General features: G+C 36.3%; 1 protein-coding gene across 2 annotated transcripts in view; it reads left to right on the forward strand.

The window, feature by feature from the left end:
- LOC126970445 (liprin-beta-1) overlaps window positions 1-25,725 on the forward strand; it is a 91,500-nt gene that overhangs the window by 19,145 nt on the left and 46,630 nt on the right. For both annotated transcript variants that reach the window (XM_050816337.1, XM_050816338.1), the window contains one exon: window positions 5,676-5,845. In XM_050816337.1, coding sequence (XP_050672294.1) covers window positions 5,676-5,845 — 170 coding nt within the window. The remainder of the gene's footprint in view (window positions 1-5,675; window positions 5,846-25,725) is intronic.

A 25,725-nucleotide genomic window follows, 5' to 3' on the forward strand; every position in this document is an offset into this window, starting at 1 on the left:
GTTTACCACTAAAAAAACCCCATTTGCCGTATCACCGCTCTTCGAGAACACTTCCCTTAAAGCCTCGCCTAGTATCGGAATACTGGGTCTCGAAATCTCGAGCAATTGCCAATTCCGTGGCCATCTGGAGGGCAAAGCCAAACTGGCTTCAAAGAAACTGGGCGTCATAAATAGAGCACGGCAATACTTCAAGCCGGCCCACATTCTAGCGCTCTACAAAGCGCCGGTCCGGCCTCACATAGAGTATTGCTGTCATCTCTGGTCTGGCGCACCCCAGTATCAGCTCGATCCATTTGACGCAGAGCAGCTCGAATTGTCGGGGACCCAGTACTCTGTGAACGGCTGGATCACTTGGCGTTGCGTAGAGACGTCGCTTCATTGTGTGTCTTCTACCGCATTTATCACGAGAAGTGTTCCGAAGAGCTGTTCAACCTGATTCCTGCCGCCGAATTTCATCTTCGCACGACACGCCACAAGTTACGATATCATCCCCACCATCTGGATGTGTGGCGGTCCTCCACAGTGCGGTTTTCAAGGAGCTTTCTTCCTCGTATCACGAAGCTGTGGAATGAGCTTCCTTGTGCGGTGTTTCCGGGACGATACGACATGGGTACCTTCAAGAAAAGCGCGTACACCCTCCTTAAAGGCCGGCAACGCTCTTGTGATTCCTCTGGTGTTGCAGGAGAGTGTGGGCGGCGGTGATCACTTAACACCAGGTGACCCGTACGCTCGTTTGTCCTCCTATTCCAATAATATAATAAAAAAAAAAATAATAACGATACGTCATAGGCAGGATTTCTTCTTAAAATATTTAATATTAATATTCTAAATATGAAAGAAAGAAAGAAAAAATGTTTATTGACGTCATTATACATTCTGATAATAGTTCTTAAAGTTATACTAATCTAATTATGATCTAATGACGCCAATGGGCCCCCAACTCAGCATAGTTGTGGTTTCGAAAGAATCCACAACGCTGGTCTTCCGTGGAAACCAAGAGAGCGCTACTAACGCACAGTCCTGTCACACGAAGGTGTACAAACTATTAATTCTTTATGAGCACAAAGCACAAAAAATAGTGAAACTCGGATCTAAAATTAAAACTAACGACAAATAAAAACAATTAAACTTGATTTAAACATTCCATTGCCACACAAAACAAACTAATTTTTTAAATATTTTAAATTGATTTTTGGACATTAATAAGATATTCCTTGTATTTTAATTAATAGAAAATAGCCGTAAACTAACGCAGTCCCGTATGGGAGGCGGAATATTATTCCAACACTTCGTGGAAGCATACCGAAAGCTGCTACGAAATGCAGTTGTTTTGGGCAAACCAAACGTGTAGCCATACGCACCTGGCGTCGTGAGAACTCCAATCTGTGGAACAAATAAGGTGGTGTACGAGTACGGAATATCTTGTGAGATTTAAGCTTATACCTATATCGTATATGTGTCGTAGTTAAGGCTAAAGGTAACTACAGGTTGGGTTTTAATTAAAAATACTTGATCAATATTCATCAGTCGCTGGCCGGTCGTATGTTGGAATTCGAGTGCTTTGCAGGGTTCAAGCCGCTTCCTCGACATCGGTGAGTGAATTTTAAAGATAATCACATGCCTGTCTTATAAATAGTCTTCGTAATATCTAGAAAGATAACCAAAAAATGTGTTCTAGACAATTTTATACAATGGGGAAAAACTGGCATGAAACAATTAAAATTCAAATAATTTTATTGAAAATAGGATTTAAACTCACTTATTGAACGTCATAAAACTACCGCCCATTCGAAGTAGTGTGCCTCAGACATGAGAAGAACGGGCGCAAGCAACTCAGCGGGCATAATTTTTTCTTAGTTACAATATCTGTAGTATACCGTACACTAAAATTTATAATAAATAGCCTGAGGGCTTCGCTATATTCTCAGTCTGTGGTCTCATTAAGAAAATAATTTATGTTATAGTAACCTTTACCACACAAACGTTTTTTAACAATTCTTATGAATTTCTTTTATCTATATTTCTGGAATCTTGTTATAAAACATCGCCCAATAAAAGACTTCCTAACTCGACTTAACTGAGTAGTAGGCATAACAAGTTTGTTTGTTCCACGTGTTAACATTATGACTGTCGCAGTTTGTATCAAATTTGTGCTTATTATATTATATATCAAATATATATACAATTAAATTGAAGATTTCTATATCTGTCTGTTTTTTAGTTCCGGCATATCTTCGAAACGGTTAGACGATGAGTGTTGTAGAGATAATATCATAATCTATATATTTTATAGTGTTATCTTCTCTCTAATTCGTTATGACTTTTGAATATTACCTGCTACTGTTTATTGAATTGTAATTAATTAATTTAGTTGACTTAGTTAATTATGGAATCGCTTCATTGTGTTTCTTCTACCGCATTTATCACGGGGAGTGTTCCGAAAAGCTGTTTCACTTGATTCCTGCCGAATTCCACCTTCGCATGACACGCCACAAGTTCACCATCTGGATATGTGCCCTCCACAGTGCGGTTTTCAAGGAGCTTTCTTCCACGTACTACAAAGCTGTGGAATGAACTACCTTGTGCAGTGTTTTCGGGACGATACGACATGGGTACCCTCAAAAAAAGCGCGTACACCTTCCTTAAATTCCGGCAACGCTCCTGTGATTCCTCTGGTGTTGCAAGAGAATGTCGGCGGTGGTGATCACTTAACACCAGGTGACCCGTACGCTCGTTTGTCCTCCTTTTCCATAAAAAAAAGAATACATATTATAAGGAGTAGGTAAATTTACCCTAACATATTATATTATCAATAAATAAGAGTGAAAATAATCTGAAACATCAATTTCATAGTAAATGTAGAACACAATTTTGTCATTGACAACTTTGGTTAAATTACTTGTGACAGTTCTGATTGAAACTTCATTAGCAGCAAGTTTCGTCGCTGTGAGTGAATTAACAATTTATTTACTGAACATTATGTTGTACTAACATTTTCCTGTATTCAAATGTAAAGACGTGTAGTACGTACTGCAACAACCTACATGTCCTGTCACAAATAGAGAGTTAGAAATCACAAAATTTCTTCTAAATTGTAACAATGTCTACAACTGCATTATGTTACATTTATTTATTAACTGGTTGTCTGCAACTAAGTGTGATTTAAGTGTAAATTTAAATAGTAAGTGTACTTAATGAAATGTTTAAGGAGACATCCTTGTGTCCATATTTCTATTTTTACTTTATCTGCTTTCCCCGTTATTCATAATAGTTCGCTAACTTAAAGCATTGCTAGTTCTCACTCTGTCTTCTTCTATTGACCTAATAAATAAATAAATAATAAATGTTGAGCCATGTTTACTTATAAGAAACAAATATATAACAAAAGGACTATACAATAAAACTAGCAAGTTCTAAATATTATAATCTTACAAATTACATAACGAGAAACAGCTACGTGGTAAACTCATATGCAGTGCAGTATTAAGCAAGCGTGGGGCCCGTAACAAATTATTTCAAACAGCCCTTGATCATGGGTGTCGTTATCTCAAACTGATAGTGCTGTCAAAATGTAAATCCAAGATGGCGGCTCCAAAAAGTTATCAACGTTTTCGTCATGGGTGTCGTTTTCATGGTTTTCGAGGTTGCTCAAACTTATAGTGCTGTCAAATGTAAATTCAAGATGGCAGCTGCAAGAGATCATAAATTTTTTCGTCATGGGTATCGTCGTCATGGGTATCGTCGTCATGGTTTTCGAGATTGCTCAAACTGATAGTGCTGTCAAAATGTAAATCCAAGATGGCGGCTCCAAAAAATTATCAACGTTTTCGTCATAGGTGTCGTTTTCATGGTTTTCGAGGTTGCTCAAACTGATAGTGTTGTTATATTTGACAAAAATCCAAGATGCCGGCTGTAAGAGGTCATAAACTTTTTCGTCATGGGTCGTTATCATGGTTTTCGTGGGTGCTGAAGCCGATAGTGCTGTATGGGTGTCGTTTGATGTCTCATAGAGTTAATAAAAGCACCGTCTCAAAAATATATCGTTTGTGAAGAACATTTTAATGCTATGGATATTCTAACGGAAACCCAACGCAAAAAGCTTCAAACTTTTTCATAACCATCTCTTCATCTACCTGATTTACAAAAAAAATATGTACAAACCTTGTGGTCTCGTGGGACACCAGAGACGAACGAAGTTCCTTTTATATAAAAATATTAATATCTAGTTCTATTAATCTATACAATCTAAATGAATTCACTCCCGAAAATGATACATATATTGTTTTGATTGAAAAAGTCTCATCCGCCATCTTGGATCGCAAAATATATGTCTTATTCGCATTCGACACTCCCGAAAACCCCGAAAATGATACCCATATTGATTTTATTGAAAAAGTCACATCCTCCATCTTGGATCTCAAAATAGATGTCATATTCTTAATTAACACGCACTTAAACCTCGAAAATGATATCCATATTTGCTTTCATTGAAAATGTCACATTCGCCATCTTGGATCTCGAAAAGATCCTTTCGAGAGAGTCAAAGAGAAATATAAAAAAATTTGTCCAAAAGAATATTTCCAAGAAAAACATTCAACAAAATGTTGTACTTAAAAAATATTAAAAACAAAGTATTTCCAAAAAACATCCAATAAATGTTATTTCACAATATATTTTATATATATATTACGATTTTTATTACGTTTCGGACGATTTTTGCCGGCAAGGAAATTCGTTCCAAAAATACAGTCGAATTGCCTCTTCCTTTTTTGAAGTCAGTTAAAAATTTTCATGACAAGGGTTGTCATGAAAAATTGCTTCATTGGAGTGTAGGTAAGTATTTTATCAACTAGGCTTAGTTTCCATACTGTTCCTTAAAACACGGTCACATAATTTCGTTGCTTGGCTTACATATACTCATCCGATAGCTACATATAGTCCCATCGACATAATTGATTCATGAGCCTTTCTGCTCTTAATTATTTAAAACAGTTAGGTTTATATTTGCGCGAAAAGATTGTATAACAATTGGTGGACTGTCAGTGTTTAGTAAAATGGTAATAATTCTTTTGGAAATGTATGTTCAAGCTAATTTCGACCTACTTGTTTATTATGGTTGTAGGAAAAGGACATTAAGGTGGGTTAATTTTGTCGATAGTCAGTTGTGCTTGCAGATGCTCTTTAAACAGCGACTTGATAAAAATAGTTTCCATCACAATAACTGGTTATTGCAGACTTGATATAAATTCTGTCAGCTATAGACATCACATCCTGAACAGATGCAGAGCGCCCTACACTAATAGGAGCCATTGTGGGAGAACATGAATTACCATCGAAGTTAAATAATCCTTTAGAAATCCTTAGCCAAATAGAATCGCCGTGTTGACGTATTTTATTTGATGTTTTAAAAAACATTTAAATGCCTAAAAAGCTTCAAGAACCCGTTGGCTTTGAGTTCTGACTGGGTGCAAAACAACGATATATTTAATTAAACATACTTAAATACATATAAACATCCATGACTCGGAAACAATCATTCATATTCATCATATAAGTTATTGCACCTACCGGGATTCGAACCCGGGACCTCTAGCTCAGTAGGCAGGGTCACTAACCACTGGGCTATAGGGATCGTCAATTCTGAATGTATAATATGCCTTTATTTGTATGTGTAGAGGCTGGCGGCACAGTACCTGGACGTGCTGCTCGAGCCCGGGCATTGGAGTTAGCCCAGCAACTGGCGCTGTCCCTCCAGCATGCGGTGCCGCCGCCACCACGACCTGACTTCACCACAGCCAGCGCGATCCTGCGGTGGTTGCAGCAGAACAACAACTCTGTCACACTCGTGAGTACACGCCATTATTGCCTGACACTATATACTGAGCTGACTTCTTTTTCGTTCTTCTCTTGACAGAGCGGTCGTGGTCATTACGAAGTGAAATCTTTTGGGGCAGAGCAAGAGTTCCTATTTCTTTAATTGATTTTGCCGAGTGAGACTTCTGTACGTGTACTATTATATATTCTTTGCCGCTACTATAAAATATATACAGCTCTATAGAGAGTTACTCACCTGTGGGCCTACCATGAACTCTTATTGCGATTCATTTGACGAACTAACATGAACTGCTTTGCTATATCATACCACGACATCATTTAAGCGATCGAATTTAGGTTGACGTCAAATCAAGTAGGAAACTGAATCGCAAATCGATTTAGTTAGTTCATTCATTCGTACCATGGTACCAGGCAATATTTCAACCTAAACTGGATAGCTTATGTGTCAAAGTGAGCGATTCAAAAAAAGTTGCTACTTCCTTAGCGGAAAGTGAATCGTGTAGTTAATAACTTAAAAAAGAGTGAAAACATACAGACAAGGAAAATTTAATTGATGAAAGATGAGACGTAATACTTTATTGGAATTTTTTGTAAAACAAATACCGAAAATGAAAATACTAAAGACTACTACTTACTGCCTCGTAAGGGGCTATAGCCTCTTCGCAAGAACGAATTAAAAAAATGTACTCTGTACTCCTGTCAAATGGAGGTGCGTTCATAACTCGTTATTTTACGAAAACACCGAAGCAATTGTAAATAAATAAAAAAAAAAAACTATTCATGAAATAAATTTTAAAACCGGAACATAGAGTATAAACACAACAATATGCCAGAAATAGATTTGAGGGCAGCTGGATTATTACTGCTGCATAGTAATAATCCAACCTTGATGTGGGCACAGCAATTATAGAAGTGCCGTCATAGTACATTTAAAATCAACAATCAAGACCCTGTCACTGTTCTCAAGCGCAGGAGTTGTACTACTTTTACTATTACATATTCTGTGGTTGTACTACGAGAACTCAATTTCACCGGCGTTATCGCTATAGCACGTGCCATTAAAATGTGCGCCGTTTATTTGAATTGAACACTTATGAGCCATAGCAATGCATCATATCATAATATAGACAGAGCGTGACAGAAGAACATCTCTAAAGGAGATACAGGAAGATAGAAAAGGTAAGCGTATTGTTATTGCTAACGATTTTGATTGACAGGTCGTAAACAATCATCCACGCGTTAGTAATTTTAAATATTAAACCACTAACTAACGCACATAACGATAATAGTATCAGTATGAGTGTTTTAATACTTAATTATCAACAGTTGTATACATGACTTTATCTACACCCATTAAATGAATCCTCTATAAAAGATTCTGAAACAGTAGCTTCCTGCCAACATTAAAAAAGCCATTCCTAGTAACCATAATATCATCCAAAGGAGTGTTATTATGAAAACGGATGATATAATGGTGTACTGAATTTCATTACAATATTTGTTTGGGTGATGTAATAGTTATTACGACATTGGGTGTTTTAATGTTGGCAATAACTTGGTCAAATCAAAATTGGTATCGTACGATCAGGTGATCTAATATATTCTATTCTATCTAAGTCTAGACTCTAGAGTCTAGACTGTGGCCTGGCTTTGTGTTGAGTCAACGCCTTGCGGCGTCATCCTGCACTTCACACTGAAGCCTCGTACACACGAAGGGGAAGATTTACTCTTTATTAGCATTTACACATACTTAAGTATATGCCATGACTGTACCTGAAGTGTAAATTCACACCACACGATATATATAAATATAGCCGATACCCAGCGACGTCGTCCGCGTACGTATTTTTACACCTTGGGTTACATTACTGGACTTTTAGTAGGGATCCCTAATTTTTTGAAAATGTAATATAGCCTATAACACTCGGGGACAATGTAGCTTCCCAACTCGGTTCGGTAGTTGCGGAGCCTATTCAATGCAAACAAACAAACAATCAAATCTTTCCTCTTTATAATATTAGTATAGTCATACTATATTATATAAATAATACATTACATAGGCTGCACTAAAAGTATCGGGAATGGAATATTTCCACTGTACCTGTCATATTAAAATCTATTTAATTGAAAACTCCTTGGTTTTAAAAATCGAATACCATTTATTTATTTAAAAAAAGATTCTCGGTCTTTTCAAACTTGTTTAGTCGTTGAGAAAATGGAATTGACTCGAGAAAATTCTAGAGCGATGATTTATTATGACTTTCGAAGTGGTTTAACACAAAAACAGTGTGTTGACCGGATGATATCTGCATTTGGTGATGAAGCCCCATCCAAAACCACAATTTATCGCTGGTTTGCTGAATTTCGACGTGGACGTGTGAAGCTCAGTGATGATTCCCGTCAAGGTCGTCCAAAAACTGCAGTCAACAAAACGTTGATGCTGTGCGTAAGCTGATTGAGGAAGATCGACATGTGACATACCGCGAAATTCAGGCAACTTTAGACATTGGCATGAGTCAAATACAAATAATCTTGCATGAACAATTAGGTGTAAAAAGTTGTTTTCCTGATGGATACCGCATTTGCTCTGTGAAGAGCAAAAAGCGGCTCGCGTTACTTGGTGCGTCAGAACTCTCGAAAGATTCCACGCAGGATCCTCAAATGCTGTATACAACATCGTATCAGGTGACGAATCCTGGATATACGCGTACGAACCCGATTTTCATCACCTGAAGAAGCTGTGGACGCCTACAAAACGGCCATTTTGGAGACCCCAACTTTCGAATGGAATGGTTGCTTCAATGATTGGTTCCATCGTATGGAAAAATGTGTCATATTTCGCGGAGAATACTTCGAAAAGCAATAAATACATTTTTAAATAGTAATTTTGTGTCACTTCCTTCTGTGATTCCCGAAATTTTCAGTGCCGCCCTCGTACACCTATGTTAATTTAGTTATTTCATCGCCTTTTTGATCAAAAAACCATACACTTTTATAATAAAGTACCAGCCACTGTGCAGACATTATCTATAAATAAATATGAATGTTTTATTAAAAAATGGCTCTGTCGTAAGTCCTACTACTCCACAGCTGAATATCCAAGTGATCCGACTGCCTGGGACTAGATTATGATTATTTTATAGCAATAGCATTGACAGTACGATTTTGTTTATTTGATTAAAAAGAGCGCAAGAAAAATGCTGAGTTTCTTGAGCCGCCTCTTCTCTCTCAGAGCGCTATTTGTTTTCGAAGCGGTAATAGTGTCTAATATATTAGAAATGACATCAAAAATAATTCTAAAGGAATAAATTTTGAGAAAATAAATGCCTTTTATGCCTTTTTAGCGATTTTTATCATAGAATGCTAGAGACTACATACAATATTCGTGTGTTATATTAAAATTTGAACAATGCATACACAAAGCTAAAAGCCTTTGAATTCCGTGTACGGAAGTGTACTAATTGCACTCACTCGTTCTCTCTGCTTGCTCGGTTCTCTGCTGCATAATATTGAAACTATTGCTATTTATTTGCTATTGGATTAGTATTTCCAGCGTTCAATTTTAGTATCATGTTGGTAACTGGGTTAGTATACAAATACAATTTGAAAAACATAATTTTATGAACGATTCGGGTCTCGAACCCGGCACGGAACGCCAAAGGTCGTCTCCGGCGTTCCGTGCCGGTCCTCTAACCACCTGAGCTAACCGTTCGAGTGACGTATCGTCATAAAATCTTGTATGCTTTGTTCAACTCTCAGGTTGCTTGGTTCTACTTTACAGTTGATAACCTGCTCAACCCCAATATATATCTTATAAATATAATAGATAGATAGAACTCTTATAGATTCGTCATTTCTGTACAGACGGACGGACAGACAGCTGTCCGTCCGTTTGTCACAGCCACTTTTTTCCGTAACTATAAGAACTATACTGTTGAAACTTAGTAAGTAGATGTATTCAGTGAACCCCATCCTTACAACTGAAACTCAATTTTTTTTGCATCAAACCCATACGTGTGGGGTATCTATGGAGAAAAAACGTCCGCAACGTAACTCTCTTCATGTACGTCGAAGCGTTGCTACGCGACAATATCTTGCTGATTATTATTTATCTATACTATATATAATATTATAAAGCTGCAGTGTTTGTTTGTTTGTTTGAACGCGCTAATCTCTGGTACTACTGGTCCGATTTGAATGAATCTTTCAGTGTTGGGTAGTCCATTTATCGAGGAAGGCTATAGGCTATGTTTTTTTTTTCAAAATTAGGGATCCGTAATAAAATTGCTATTTTGTAACACTAGGTGTAAAATCGAAAACCTATTTTTGCGCGCGCTGCAAAAACAATTGACAATAGAACAAAATGATGTACAGGCTATAATATATTAGGCAATATTTTATTACTTATAAAACTATCGCGTGAATTATACTTTATATGGCAAAACAACGTTTGCCGGGTCAGCTAGTATATAATATAATTGACAAGTAACAATTATTGACATTTGACACATTTCTGACAAATTACATTGATTGTTTATTTTATTTATTTAGAGCATTTATAACAAGGCCAAATCAAACCAAAATACAATAAACGAATATTTAAATCATATTTAAATAGTTCTATAACTGCAAAATTACATTCACATAAATGCAAAACATAACGACACGTTTACAGTACCTTTTTGATGTTATTGAAGATAAACTTTTTTGACTATTATGTTGCCCGCGCACAACGACATCTACAAAAAAAAACTACGTTTAAAAAAACTGACTTCAAAAACTGAAAAGTGTCAAATAACTAAAAATTTAATTTAATACACCTCTTATGCAAACCTGTACCTTTAATATTAATAAAATACTATTATTTGTATGTGCTACCTATTGATAGGTTTTAAGTCAGCGCCACGCCCTAATCAAAATAAAACTTAATATTATAAACAGCTTACTTACTGTAATTATTTAGGTTGTCTGGCCACGCGGGTCTGTCCGATTGGGTTGTTTTGTTTTAGACTAACCTATCCCGCTCAAAGTCACGCGTGGCGAGTGTAGGTCCCTTTATTACATTTGGCTTGGCACCGACTTCAAAGCTATCAATATGTAGCACATACAAATAATAGTATTTTATTAATATTAAAGGTAAAGGTTTTCATAAGAGGTGTATTAAATACTTTTTTTAGTTATTTCATACTTTTCAGTTTTTGAAGTCGGTTTTTTTAAACGTAGTTTTTTTTTATTTTTTACGTTTTAGTGTCAGTTAATAATAATATATAATCAACCTGAATGAAAATTCCAAAAAAGCCGTACACAGAAAACAATTATGTCATCCAGGTAGACGAAAATTTTCATATTATAAATGTTCATAAAATGAAAACTACTGGGCCAAACTATATAAAAATTTTATGGGACCAAATGGCATGTATTTCACATCAAACAAGAATAATTACGTAAATCGGATCATAAATCTCAGAGTAATCGATGTACATACATAAAAAAAATACCGATCGAATTAATAACCTCCTCCTTTTTGAAGTCGGATAAAAATGAAAAATTTTTCAGAAATTTTGTGACATTTGCGACATTAATTAATTTTTTTGGTTTCTTCGTGCATTGTTAGGACAGGCAAAAGATTCAAGCCAATACAGCCGTATTCGTTAATATTCAATAATTTATTTCACGATTTTTACAATATAGTTCTTTCTTCAAACGTAGAATAGCACGACGAATAAATAATTTTAAGCATTTGTTTTGTTACGCCGAAGTATACACATATACACTTTTTTTTATTTTAAACAGTGGAATTCAGTGGAAACAGCCCATTTTTTTTAGTATATCAGTAAAATTAATATTTTTATAATAAGGAACTTCGTTCCTATCCGGTGTCCCACGACACCACACGGTTTTTGTTTTTCTAAACTGACTAGTTTGCGCGAGAGACAATTTCAAAGTGGTAAAAAGTGGTTATAATTATTGCAGATATTTTTTTTTTCTATTTCATCATGTTGCGAATGGCGACAGACTTTTGAATTACTATTTCCAGAACATGCAAAGGCATTTGTTGAATACATACTGTTACTGTTGGTTTGCTCGATAATTACCTTAAATGTAGATATGGAGAGGGAACGCAGGGCGCTAGGGGTTAAAGCGAATATGACATGCAGATTCGTGCGTTGCTCGACAGCAGTGAAAATAACTATTTTTAAAGCGTACCTACTGCACCTCGCTCTACTCGAGTATAAATCGTACAGCACCTGCGGGTCCAGTATAACAACGCCTTCAGAGCACTGTTGGAGATGCGGAGATTTTGTAGTGGGTCAGCTATGTTTGCCCACTCGGAGGTTAGCTTTAGTACCTACCTATGTAAAAAAGCGGCTTCTCTACTCCGCCGAATAGTAGGCAGCAGTAACTATTATATGAGTGGGGACTCCTTTCGTTGGCCATTTAATAAAAATAAATATGTCTCTTCGAAGTTATAATTACTTTCAAATTCAAATATTTTTATTCAAAATAGGATGTGACATCACTTATTGAAAGTCAAAGACTACCATCCATTCCAAAATGAATGCCTCAGACTTAATTTTTTTCATCGAAAAAATATGTTTACAAAGTAATATTGTACAATTAAAATTATTATTTAATAGCCTGAGGGCCGTCATTCCATTCCCAATCTGTGTTATCATTAAGAAAGTCATTTATGTTATAGTAACCCTTACCACACAAACGTTTTTTAACAATTATTTTGAATAACGTAATACTTTTTAACCGCCTTCAAAAAGGAGGAGGTTATTAATTCTATCGGTATTTTTTTTGTTTTGAACATTTTCTAGGATCTTGTTGTAAAAGCATATACATCGTCCCACAAAAAACTTACTAACTCGACTTAGTCGAGTAGTAGGCATTATTAGATAACTAACACAATTAGATTATAAGTTTACTAACAATTGGCTACAGTTTTCCGAAAATGAACGTTTTTATTTTTTAAATCTAAATCTAAATTCTCATTTTATAACAAACAGGTTTGTTACTTTTATAGATGCGGTGTATTGCTTGCCATCTGTTTATCGATCCATCTATCTTGAGCTTTAACGGTTTTAAACGTGGTAGGTAGGTACTAGGTATCGTTTGATCACAGAATATCCTTTATGCAGCCATGTCTATTGTCATCGCGTACAGTAATACCCGCGAACAATCCGCGGCCTCGTGTTATTGATCCGTCTGTTCGCGGCAGCACTCAGCCGTCGTGCTCGTTGCGAGATGAAACCTATCTCACTTGTTGATTGGCTCATGCCGGTTCACAATAGTAACGAAGGAAATTAATTTTTGCACAGGCTTCTTTTGTTATATCAGATTTTCCTTGCTGATATTATATATATTCATGCCATCACTGGTTTTTTATAAGAGAAGGCAAACGAGCAATAAACTCACATGAATGTGGTGGTGAGGCAACGGCCCAAGGACATTCGCAAAACTTGACGTGTCTCTAAGGTGGAAAAATGCTCTATGCTTCAAGATCCCTGAGTCGTATCGATACAGCGTAACTGCAGCCGGTACTTGATTCCACAAAGTGACTGTGGGAGACAATAAGTTCCTCAGAAAACGTGTAGTTGTGGAATTCCAGAATTCAACACCACGACAGCAAAGACATAATCGCCTGACTATCTGTGTGGTATACTATACTTGCCGACGTAGCCTTTATTCAGGATGAAATTTAAATTTGAATTGACCTTAGGTTACGTCCCCGTTTGGCTTAGAGTGGCGCTGGATAGGAGGGTATGAAGTACATTTAAACTTGTTTCTAGTCGTACTAAAAGTTTTCGTCCGTGGATACAGGGACTTATATCAGCTACAATTCAGTTTAGGTGGAAATAATAGTATCTCTCTTTCATTTTAGTCAACACAATATGAATCATTGAAATCGCCGTTTATAGAACTTATATTAATAGTAAGTCGTAGCACGGCTGTTAAATTATTGATGGAGCTGCATTTCGCAGCCGTCCGGGAAAGTTTAACGGTTTAGCCTCCAAGGCGTCGTTATAAAGTTTGGGGTGCTCATACTATTTCCGACTTTGGGGGTCGTTCCTTTGAGTAATCTCTGAAGATAACTTTTTTTATGTTTGCATACAAAGTTATACTATAATTTTATTTCAAAAGTGTTGTATGTTATACCTATTATTTTTACGCGAATTACTTTTAGGGCTATATTTCACCGAAACACCACGGTGGCCCAACCAGTCCCCGCTACCAACAAAATATATTCAGCGATATATATAACCTGGTGTCCCGACAAGCTTGGGTGCTTCATGGCTCTGGTGTCTGTATGATATATCCCTGATCTTTAGATGTGCTCTTGCTGTGTTTCATTTCTAAAAAACTATATATGTGTGGATTTTTTTTTGAAGTATCAAATCACCAGAATCAAAGATCAATATTTTTGGATGACATAAAGTTCTATTTGTTCAATTGCTAGCCCCCACGTAAGCTTGAGTAATGTGTTATGTCGGACGGATGTCTTTAATTTTTCCCCTAATTCCTAGATGCACTGCTAATGCATCTAAAGCTACCGTTGATAAAAGTGCAACTAATAACAGCGATATTCAAATTCAAATATATTTCTCGGAGATTTATTTAGATTTAAAATCGAGCGTCACGGTGTTGGTATCCACCATGTTGTTTTAAGTCGATCAATCCGCACAACCGGCGCGGGCGCTAGCTTGAAGACGACTGCGACTTCTCAATGAGCGCTCTACTGATGGACAATAATAACTAACTGCAATCACGTCACCGACAGTGACGTACACAGTGACAACTCAAACACACTTTGAAAGATGGCGTTCGCATTATTCAAAAGAGGATTTAAAATCACTTATTATTATTATATTATTTCTTTAAGTTTTTCTCTTAATGATTCTTTGGGACCAAGGTTATAAATAGCACGAATTATAGCCCTCTTCTGCAGCACAAAGATGATATTAATATCAGCCGCACTGCCCCATAACAATATACCATAGGACATAAAACTATGAAAATAACTAAAGTATACTAGTCGCTTCGTACCTATGTCAGTTAACTGTCTAATTTTTTTAACCGCATATGCTGCAGAACTAAGCCTATTCGCCAATCCTTCAATATGGGGGTCTTATTGCAATTAGGAATCAAGAGTAATGCCAAGAACTATAGCAGATTCCACTTGTTTCACCATCTCTCCGTTTAGTAAAATATTCGCATTTACATTTTTGACATTTGGCGCGGTAAATTTAATTTAACCCTACACCAGTCATGTAAAATAATGTTGTAGCATAGCTGCTAGGAAATTATAAATTCTCGTCACTAGGACAGGTCACAGGACCAAGTGACATATTTTAGTTGAATGGCGCTATTTACTCGCAAGGACGGGCGCTCGTGGATTGAATGCAGATCGTTATTATTTATGCATCTATTTTCAGACGATGCCAGCTGAGGTTAGTAACCTTTCCTACGAACGAGTTACCCAGCTGGATTAGGGGTCTTAGTTGGTATAGCATGCTCTTTGCGGCTTGTTGTTAATCTTAGATTGCTATTCTACGTTTCATATGAGATTTCCCCCAGTCTGACTGCTTAAAAGTAAAACCCGACTCAAACATAATTCGGAGTTTTTTTTAATGATAATAAGGGACGAGACGAGCAGGACGTTCAGCTGATGGTAAGTTATGCGCCATGCCCATTACAATGCAGTGCCGCTCAAAAATTATGAGCGGCACTACAACTGCGCTCGTCACCTTGTGACATAGGATGTTAAGTCTCATTTGCCCAGTAATTTCACTAGATTCGGCGCCCTTCAGACCGAAACACAGTAATTCTTACATATTACTGCTTCACGGCAGAAATAGGCGGCGTTGCGGTACCCATAATCTAGCCGGCATCCTGTGCAAAGGAGCCTCCCACTGGTAAAATTATTAACAGTATTGTTATAGGACATAACGTCATGCCACGTCCACTTCCAGCAGACTCAATTGACAGCCAGAATTTTTGTATATCTACTATACCTTGCTATCCATACAATTGTAGTCAATTTTGTGGACTTCATAAAAAAAGCGAAGAAGTGTGAGAAATTATATAAAATTACTAGCTGTCCCAGCAAACGTTGTATTGCCGATAATGAAATCGCGATACAAAAGTAACTGTTGATCGTAGATGGGTGAAATTTTGAAATTGTATGTATTTTCTAATGCTGACTCAAAATCAAACAAATTTAAAAAAAAATGTCAAAAAAATAAAAATTCGTGTGTTGTCCGATTCTCAGACCTACCCAATATGCACTCATAATTTCATGAGAATCGGTCAAGCCGTTTCGGAGGAGTACAATGTTTAACACCATGACACGAGAATTTTATATATTAGATTAAAATGGAAAAGGCGAAAAATCGTTTCTCAAAATCATACAGTGCAAATGAGCTCTCATCATTTATACGTATTAAATAAAACTACTTACTAGATCTCGTTCAAACTAATTTTAAGTTTGCATGATAATGTGCATCATATATTTTTTTAGACACATTTTACCACTTTCGAAATGTCCCTCGCGCAAACTATTCAGCTTAGAAAAAAATTACATTAAAAATCTCAATATCATTTTTGAAGGACTGTCCATAGATATGACTATATACGCGTATATTTACACACACACACTTTTTACACAAATTATCTTGCCCCAAGTTAAGCATATATAGCCTGTGTTATGGGTTACAAGACAATGATATATTTAATACAATATACTTACTTAAACATACATAAATTTATATAAACATACATAAATACATTTAAACATCCATGACTCGGAAACAAACATCCATATTCATCATATAAATGCTTGCGTATGGGTCTGATGAAAACAAAATTTTTGAGTTTCAGTTCTCAGTATGCGAAACGCCCAAAATTTATAGTTTTTTTTCTATGTTTGCGTAAAAATGTTAATGCGTTTCACAGAATACATCTACTTACCAAGTTTAAACAGTAGTTCTTATAGTTTTGGAAAAAAGTGGCTGTGTATGTCGCCTTTCGAGAGACAGACAGACATGACGAATCTATAAGGGTTTTACGGAACTCTAAATATGTTGCAGTAATTTTGCTTAAAATACAAGTCGCAAATTCGCCAGTTTTTGTTATTGAGGTCAGAGGCTGTACTTAGCGTTGAGTATCCATGGTCCTGTTTGATTTTCTAGTGCTAAGTTGTAAAATTAATTAGGGTAGACCGCGCCGTGCCGCCGCAGACCAGGTAGGTGTCAGGTGGTTCAGCTACTCGCACATTCCATTAACGCTAATTAGAACCGCACATTAATGCCTCCCTTTATATTATACTAGCTAATACCCGCGACTTTGTCTGCGTGGAATTGTAACAATTACTATTCAATTGGGCAGCAACTTTTATTTTTTTAAATCACTTTGCAAATAATACAAATATAAACTGCTGTGGCTAATTATAAATTGCTTATTCTAATAGTTACATTTTTATTAACTACTAGCTGACCCGGCAAACTTTGTATTGCCATATAAAGCCTATGATAAGCCCTGCCCATTACAATGCAGTGCCGCTCAGGATTCTTGAAAACCCCCAAAAATTCTGAGCGGCACTACAACTGAGACATAAGATGTTAAGTCCCATTGCCCAGAAATTTCACTAGCTACGGCGCCCTTCAGACCGAAACACAGTAATGCTTACACATTACTTTATACAAGTCATAGTTTGTTTTATATTTTAATTCTACTCACATATTAATAATGCAAAATATAGCGTATTTCTACAGTGAAATGATTTATTATATTATGTTAATAAAGAGTTACAATAATGCCACCATATTGCCAAGTAGGGCAGGCTGTAGAATCGTTCGCCAAACAATAGTTATTAAAGTTTATACGCAGGGAAAATTAGTTCAGTTATATAATCATTCAGAAAAGTTATATGGCAATAGCTATGTGGGTCGTGCAGACGATTTTAGCTCCTTTCGACAATAGTCGTAATACTTGGATGTTTTTAAAATTTAATCATCGCAACCAAAATATCTGCGATAGCTGAACATTTGCTTTAAGCCGGTACCACTGGATCGAGTTCATAACCCACAGGTGATTTCTGCTGAACGCCAATACATCCCACGGCTTGTAAGAATGGCTATCGAAATTAGAAAACATCGTAAGAATTTTATAGGGAGGATGGTTTTAGACTATCGCAAAAATGGTATCCCGTGGTCTCACTCTGCAGTACAAATGCAACAAAAAGATTCGAAAGTATAGATGTCGCTAGTAGTGTGTGTCGTGAATTAGGGAATCAGACCGAAACTAAATACACGCCAAGTGGACAGATTGATGTACTATTAGTGTCAAGTGTCAATGTGTCAAGAGTTTCTTGCCGCCACCGCAGTTCCGCCGCGACCACGGTTCATGCAATTGGATCGGAATATTGGCTACAAATTAATAAAATATATATCTTACATTCATAGTACCCAAAATAATTACTTCGAAAATTAAAGCCAGGGAGGTTATATCATCAATGTGGTTATAATATATTATAATCAATGTTAAATTATTTTTAAAAATCACTGACACTTTATTTACCCACGGACTTGAAAAAAATAGGGACTCCGTATCACCTAACATAACAGTGTACCATCAAAACAAGCCGACTAACGTGTAAATATATAGCCCCACGCACACACTTACACTACTACAGGCCGATAGGCGGCCATTATGAGAATTGTCATCGTCGGTGACAGATCAGTTTGCGTCTCAATAAAATAGTTTAAAATGGCGTAGTGCGTTGTGAAAAAGTGCAAAAACAATAAATTTGTGGATATATGATTATTTAAGGGAGAAAAAATTGTGTAACTGGTATACCCCGTAATCGCACACACACTAGCATAAAGGTGCGTGCGTCACTTGCCAATATCACGCGGAGTCCTTCTTTTTTTACTAGTCCGTGTATTTACCTAACCTCAATGCAGTCTTACTACTTTTACTACATGAAGTATGAACTCCTGAATGAATCGTATTTTAGGCATAAATCACGGTGTACGGTAAAAACTCATATCTGATGAATTATTCTGTATCTTTTGTATTCAAATTACGAAGCAATCAGCAAGTTAGATTTATCTCTTTTTCGCTTTCGATAATTGCATTTACTATCCTTCTTTGATGTGTAATATCTACTATATAAAATTATATTATAAAATCGTAATGTAGTGTGCTATTGTAATGTTAAATAATTCATGTGTGTGTTAGTGTATCATTTACAAACACCGAATGTTGTCTAGGTAACCTATCTATACTTTTAAATATCATCGTGTGTAATTGGGAAAGAAACAAAACAAAAAAACTCCACTCATTCCGAATATTGTATAGGTACGTAGATGATAATGTGTACGTATTAATGAAGTAATATGGATCGTTTGTCAGGCTCGTGTCTCCTTGTTTACAGGCTGCCTCAGCAAATTTACCCACGCGGAGTGAGATTTAAAATTCTGAACGACAACGTCGGGCCTCTCGTTATTGCTATCAGCTGTCCCGGCGTTCATTCACCGATAATGGCTCGTGTCGGAACTCGGAACATCTAGTCGGGCCTTAATGATCTTTCGTTTTTATAAGTTCTAATAAATATAAAATCTTGTTGATAATGACAATCTAAATAGTTCCTCAAGTCAGAGTCAAATAAACTATCACATTATTCAATTAGGATTAAACTAAGGGCCTTTGAATATCCCTATGCTTGTGATGCAAACAGGAAGAAGATACAAAGTTGCTGAACTTTGTATTTTTGTATTATGAACGCGTATAAAATATTATAACAAAGTCTTACATATTATATTAATTAGGGTAAGAGGCTTGTAACGCATGGCGTGTATAGAAAAGTTGTAAATGTTCATCCTTTCGCATACGCGAATGGGAGAAATAATTATTCTATGTAGCGGAAATGCGATCCTCCGTTTCATTCAGGTTTCAATTTTAATTAATATGGAGTCTGGCTGGCTGGTGTGTCCAGACTGGTCTAAACATAGATCCAGCCAATCTAAGGCCATTATTCTATAACGACTCCATATGATCTGTTCAGGAATTGGTAAGATTATTTGATAGTTTGGTAAAAATCTTTGTAAATTGATTTACTTGAGTTGAGATTGTTTAACACTGATTTCACAATACACCCTGGCGTCAATTTATAAACGTGATATTATCCTGTGACATTCAGTAAAAGATTTTGCATTCCTATTTGTTATTGTAAAAACGCGTTTCACATTCGGAAAAATGTGGCTGTGACATACGGACGGACAGACAGACAGACATGACGTATCTATCTATAAGGGTTCCGTTTTCGCCATTTGACTACGGAACCCTAATGACAGGTAAATGAACTATATTCTAGTATAGTATCTAGTATATTAGAAATGACATCAAAAAGAAATTCCAAAGGAATCAATTTTGAGAAAATAAATGCCTGTTATGCGAACAGTCGTAAAAGAAATGCTAGGAAAGAATAAAGTCGATATTCTGATATCAAACGTAACGGCAAAGAGTATGTTCCGATATGTACTGCGACCACTGTTCAAGCCGTTCCTTTATAGCCAGTTATACTGGTTACTATTTAAAACGGAACGCAATCCCGTATACTGTCAGCCGCATTTTTTGACGCAGCATTCAAATGAGTGTATTAAAGTTTTCTAGTTCATTAAAAAAACTGTTGTTGGAGTACTGTCAAATCAAAAATATTTGGGATTAAACTGTAGGTACTGTTTATAAAACGTTAGGCACTCGAGTGGTTTTGACTGATCACGTGATCAAAGTACTGCGAGTACCTTACCTCGAAAACGCCAGTGCTCACAGTAGAATATGGCGGCGATTTATGACGGCATATATTTCCCTAGGGTACTGCGGCAGTATACTGGCAGTCCATTACGGAACGAATTTTTCTACAGTGATAGCACTGTGCAGTGCTCGCAGTGCATTTTTTTTATGGAATAGGATCACAAACGAGCGTACGGGTCACCTGGTGTTAAGTGATCACCGCCGCCCACATTCTCTTACAACACCAGAGGAATCACAAGAGCGTTGCCGGCCTTTAAGGAAGGCGTACGCGCTTTTTTTGAAGGTACCCATGTCGTATCGTCCCGGAAACACCGCACAAGGAAGCTCATTCCACAGCGTTGTAGTACGAGGAAGACAGCTCCTTGAAAACCGCACTGTGGAGGACCGCCACACATCCAGATGTGTCATATATCATATATGTATATATATATATATATATATATATATATATATATATATATCGGACATATCGGAACATACCCAAAGTGTGCTTAAAATGTTGAAAACACGTGCAGTGTCCATACCGTGCTAGTTTTTAGATTCTATTTAAAGATGCCGAATGTATGTGAGATTGATAAATCCCATATAAACTACACGGGATGTTTGTTATGTTAAACGGAATCTATGCCATTACACAATCGGTGTTGCAAGGAGGAAAATAGTTTCACATGCTAAACGAGTTGTAAATTTTGTAGTTGTTGTACGGAATTATTTCAGCTGGCAATAATTACATGGGCCAGACTTATTATTGACGTTAGCACATTATATTTTAGATAGAGTTTCTTTTAAGCTTGCCTGTTGTCGTGGGGATTGGCAACCCCTAGCGGATAATATCCATTATTATAAAGTATACATTAAGCGTTGGGTTGATTTTTTTTTAATTTTATTGAAAATAAGGGACGAGGCAAGCAGGACGTTCAGCTGATTATAATTGATACACCCTACCCATAATAATGCAGTGCCGCTCAGGATTCTTGAAAAACCCAAAAATTCGGAGCGGCACTACAATTGCGGTCGTCACCTTGAGACATAAGATGTTAAGTTTCATTTGCCCAGTAATTTCACCAGCTACGGCGCCCTGCAGTCCGAATCACAGTAATGTAATCTAGCCGGCTTCCTGTGTTTAAAAATTTAAACATAATGTAAATCCTCCACAAAGGCATTCTGTCATCCTGTGATTCCTCTGATATTGCAAGAAAGTGTGGGGCAGGTGTCCAAAACCCATAAAAAAAAGAAAAAAAAAAAACATATTCATAACAGCTTTTCTCTTAAATCATCGCTTTTGCTGTTATTCTAATTAGTATGCTCGAATTATCTCTGCTTAAGAATACATTGCTTTTGATCAAAAATTCTTATATTGGACACTACCTACCGTTTAAGCTTTCCTTTCATCTGTATAATTTATATATACACTTGAAAATACGACTTTTCCAAACTGTATCTCTTGATCTCCCTTTGCTAAAGAATACTTTTTCATTTAATGAGTAAAATCTTTTTCGAAACTACCATTTTTTTCTTATCTGTATCTTTTTCGTTTCTACATAGTATGATGATTCAAAATCAATAACCAGTACTTCGTGAATTCCAAATTGCAATAATAATATAATTATAACTTCTGTGCATAGATTAAAGAGCGTATCTTAAGATATAATAAATAGAAATGCATTATAATAGGTTATATACTCTCTTGTTTATTTATGTTTTAAACAATACATCGCTTCATTGTATAACTGAACGGTCCTCGCATAGATTAAAAATCTCCATTGTTTGTTGGGAAATATACAAATCCGAATGAGAGATGTTTGTTGTGTCACCTTTGTGGTTCCCCTTTAAAAATATTGTGAATAAGTATTATATACACTGGATGATATTTACGGAATTCTTGGTATTTTCATAATTTCACTGCCGGCGAATGCAACCTCTCTAAATTCTTCATACCATTCGCTCTTATAGTATTCATATTAAAGAGGATTTTGGAGTATATAATATATTATGTATGAGTGTTTAACTAGTCTGGCCATAAATACTGTTACATAAAAACTTTTATTTTTTTCAACTTTTTCTTTATTTTGAAATTGAAACACGTATATTATTTTAAAAACTTATTTCGATTTTGCGCCATTTCACATATTTTTTCTTGTTCATTATCAAAAATAGGATTGCAGTGATCGCCGTGAACTTCAAAAAGACACACTTCAAAAGCTTGGTATCAGCCGCATGTTCGTATATCGTACTATCAACAGATACAGCAACACTTCGTCTGTCGAACTCTAGAAAAGATCTAGACGGCCGCGTGTTGTTAGAAATACTGTTAAAGCCAGAATTCGTCGAAACCCCATTAGGAAACAAAAAATCTTATCGCTAGAACTGAAGATTCCCGCTAGGACTCTGTCGCGTCTTATAAAACAAGACCTGAAGCTCGGTGCTTATCGCAAATATACAGGACATGCCCTGAATCAATTTTTACAATTAAACAGAGTGGATCGATCAAAATGCCTTCTGTCGCGATACGCAGGTGAAAGGCACAGAAATATCCTCTTTACCGATGAAGAAATTTTCACGATTGAAGAACACTACAATAAGCAAAATAATAAAGTGTACGCTCACAGTTCTAAAGAAGCTGCTCTAGTTGTCAGAAAGGTGGTCATCATCCTGCGTCAGTGATGGTTTGGTGGGGCGTGTCTTATCAAGGAGTCACAAAACTACATTTTTGGAAAAAGGAGTGAAGACTTTGGCCAAAGTGTATCAAAATAAAGTCTTAGATCATGTGGACTTTCCAGCAGGACTCTGCACCACCTGGCCACAAGGCACGAACTGCTCAAGCCTGACTTGAAACTAATGTTCCGGACTCTATAAGTTGAAGACTGGCCCTCAACTAGCCCAGACCTCAACCCTTTAGACTTCAAATTATGGTCAGTTTTAGAGGACATGGCCTGCTCTTAACGACATTGAGTCTCTTAAAAAATCTTTGGAGCAAGCAGTGGCGAAATTTCCCTTGGAAACAGTGCGTAAATCCATAGATTCGTGGCCAAACAGATTGAAGGCCTGTATAAATGCTTAAGCTGGCCATTTCGAATAGAATATTTTTATATTTTTTTGCTGAGACGTTAATAAATATTACGTTAATAATATTTTTTTTTTCAAACCCATACACGTGTTTTTGGATAGTTCTTCAAAAATGATATAATGATAATAGTTTGCGCGAGAGACGAGAGACCCTGCCAAAGGGGCAGAATGACCCCTGTTACTTCCAAAGAAGAAAAGGATAACTAAAGATATACTAAAAAGATATATGATTTACGGTGGAAGTTTGCATAGTAATATGCAAACTTCCACCGCAAATTGGTTTGAACGAGATCTAGTAAGTAGATTTTACGTCATACATCGTAAACCGCAATTTACCATTCATTCAATCAACTCAAGTATTATTATTATTAAAGAACTTTTTTACTATGTTACTTGCTGCTACGGGTTCCTTCATGGGCGAGTCCGACTCGCACTTGGCTGCTTTTTACTATAGAAAGTTGGCATTTGGAGCCGATTGTCATCGTTGCAAGTGAAGCATTTTTTAAGATTCTCCAAGGTTTGAAATTGTAATTGTAATATTTGTTCAACTTGGGCGTGTTTTGTGATATGGAAGAAACAGGCGGAACTGGAGATATAAATGTATAGAAACTGCATCTGGCTGTTAGCTAAACGTTGTTAAAGCAAGGCAGTCATTCGCTGTCAAGTTCAGGTTAAACTTCCTTGAGCTCTTTGTATAGAAAAATATGTCGGTTTCTCTGCTCACGTAAAGTTTGTAAGCCGTCTCGGCCGTCTGGCTCGTAAGCTGTTTCTTTAGTTCAATCCCGCTATAAGTATTTGTATAAACTACAATATTCTTTGTCGTAGAGCTTTTCTGGTCAGTGCAACTGATTTATTAGCCTTCAAGTAACCAAGTTTTATAATTAATGCCTCCTTAAAAGTGTACTTACATTTCAGGAACTTCCAAGAGCGAACATAAATTTCAAGGGGTTTAGTATTTAATTTGTTCGAGCGAAGTAAATTTCAATTTGTGTTGCTTCGAGCTCAAATTAAATTTGCCAATATATTGATAAAGTACTCGCACTCAAGCAGGCAGCGATCGTCAAAGAAAATTGCTTTATTATTAGATTCGATTTTAGATTGATTACTTTGAATGCACCATTCTAAATTTAGTAATAGAATGTTGTATTATGTATTAACACTTTGATAGATGTGTATGACTTCAAAGTCTTCGTCTTCTTCTTCAAGTGCCTGACCAATCATAAGGGTTGTACTACAGCTTTTTAAATCTTTCGTGTTACCGGGGAGACGAAGCAGTTTTTGCATTGAGTTAATCCCGATTTACTCCCGTTTGTTCCGTAGCCACTAACCAGGGTTTTGTCTTTGCCCAGCGCGTATCTTTCCCTCCGCCTTGTACATCGTAATTAGCTGCTTATGCATATGCAGTACGTTACGCATATGACACTATGGAAGAAAAAAAGCTCAAACTACTACTGGATGTGAAGACAGTAATGTATTTTTTTTTTATGATTTTATCGTTAAGTAGATATATATCAAGTACGAGTTCTAGTCTATTTAAAAACAAATATTTATTTTATAGATCTACCTTTGCCTTTACCTAATTTATATTAACACTAGCTGCCCCGACAGACGTTGTTCTGTGGATAGTAAAAAAACAACTGTTTTATATTTCAAAACATCAAAAATTATTTCGTAAATATGCTCCCTGTTGTTAGAATGAAATTGTTTCACAGCGGAACTGTCAAACCGTGCGTCACTAAATTCTCTCATAGAAAATATGTCCATACAAAACAAATATTGAAAATAAAAATATTTATGGGTCCCAAATCGAAATAAAAACTACCCTATCTCTCAAGTTGGACCAAACTGCACTCCATGAAGTAATCACCATTAAAATCCGTTCATTAGTTTAGGAGTCCATTGAGGACAAACATTGTGACACGAGATTTATATATATTAAGATATCGTTAAGTAGATATATATCAAGTACGAGTTCTAGTCTATTTAAAAACAAATATTTATTTT

This window comes from Leptidea sinapis, chromosome 21 (genome assembly GCF_905404315.1).
Source record: "Leptidea sinapis chromosome 21, ilLepSina1.1, whole genome shotgun sequence".
NCBI lineage: Eukaryota > Metazoa > Arthropoda > Insecta > Lepidoptera > Pieridae > Leptidea > Leptidea sinapis.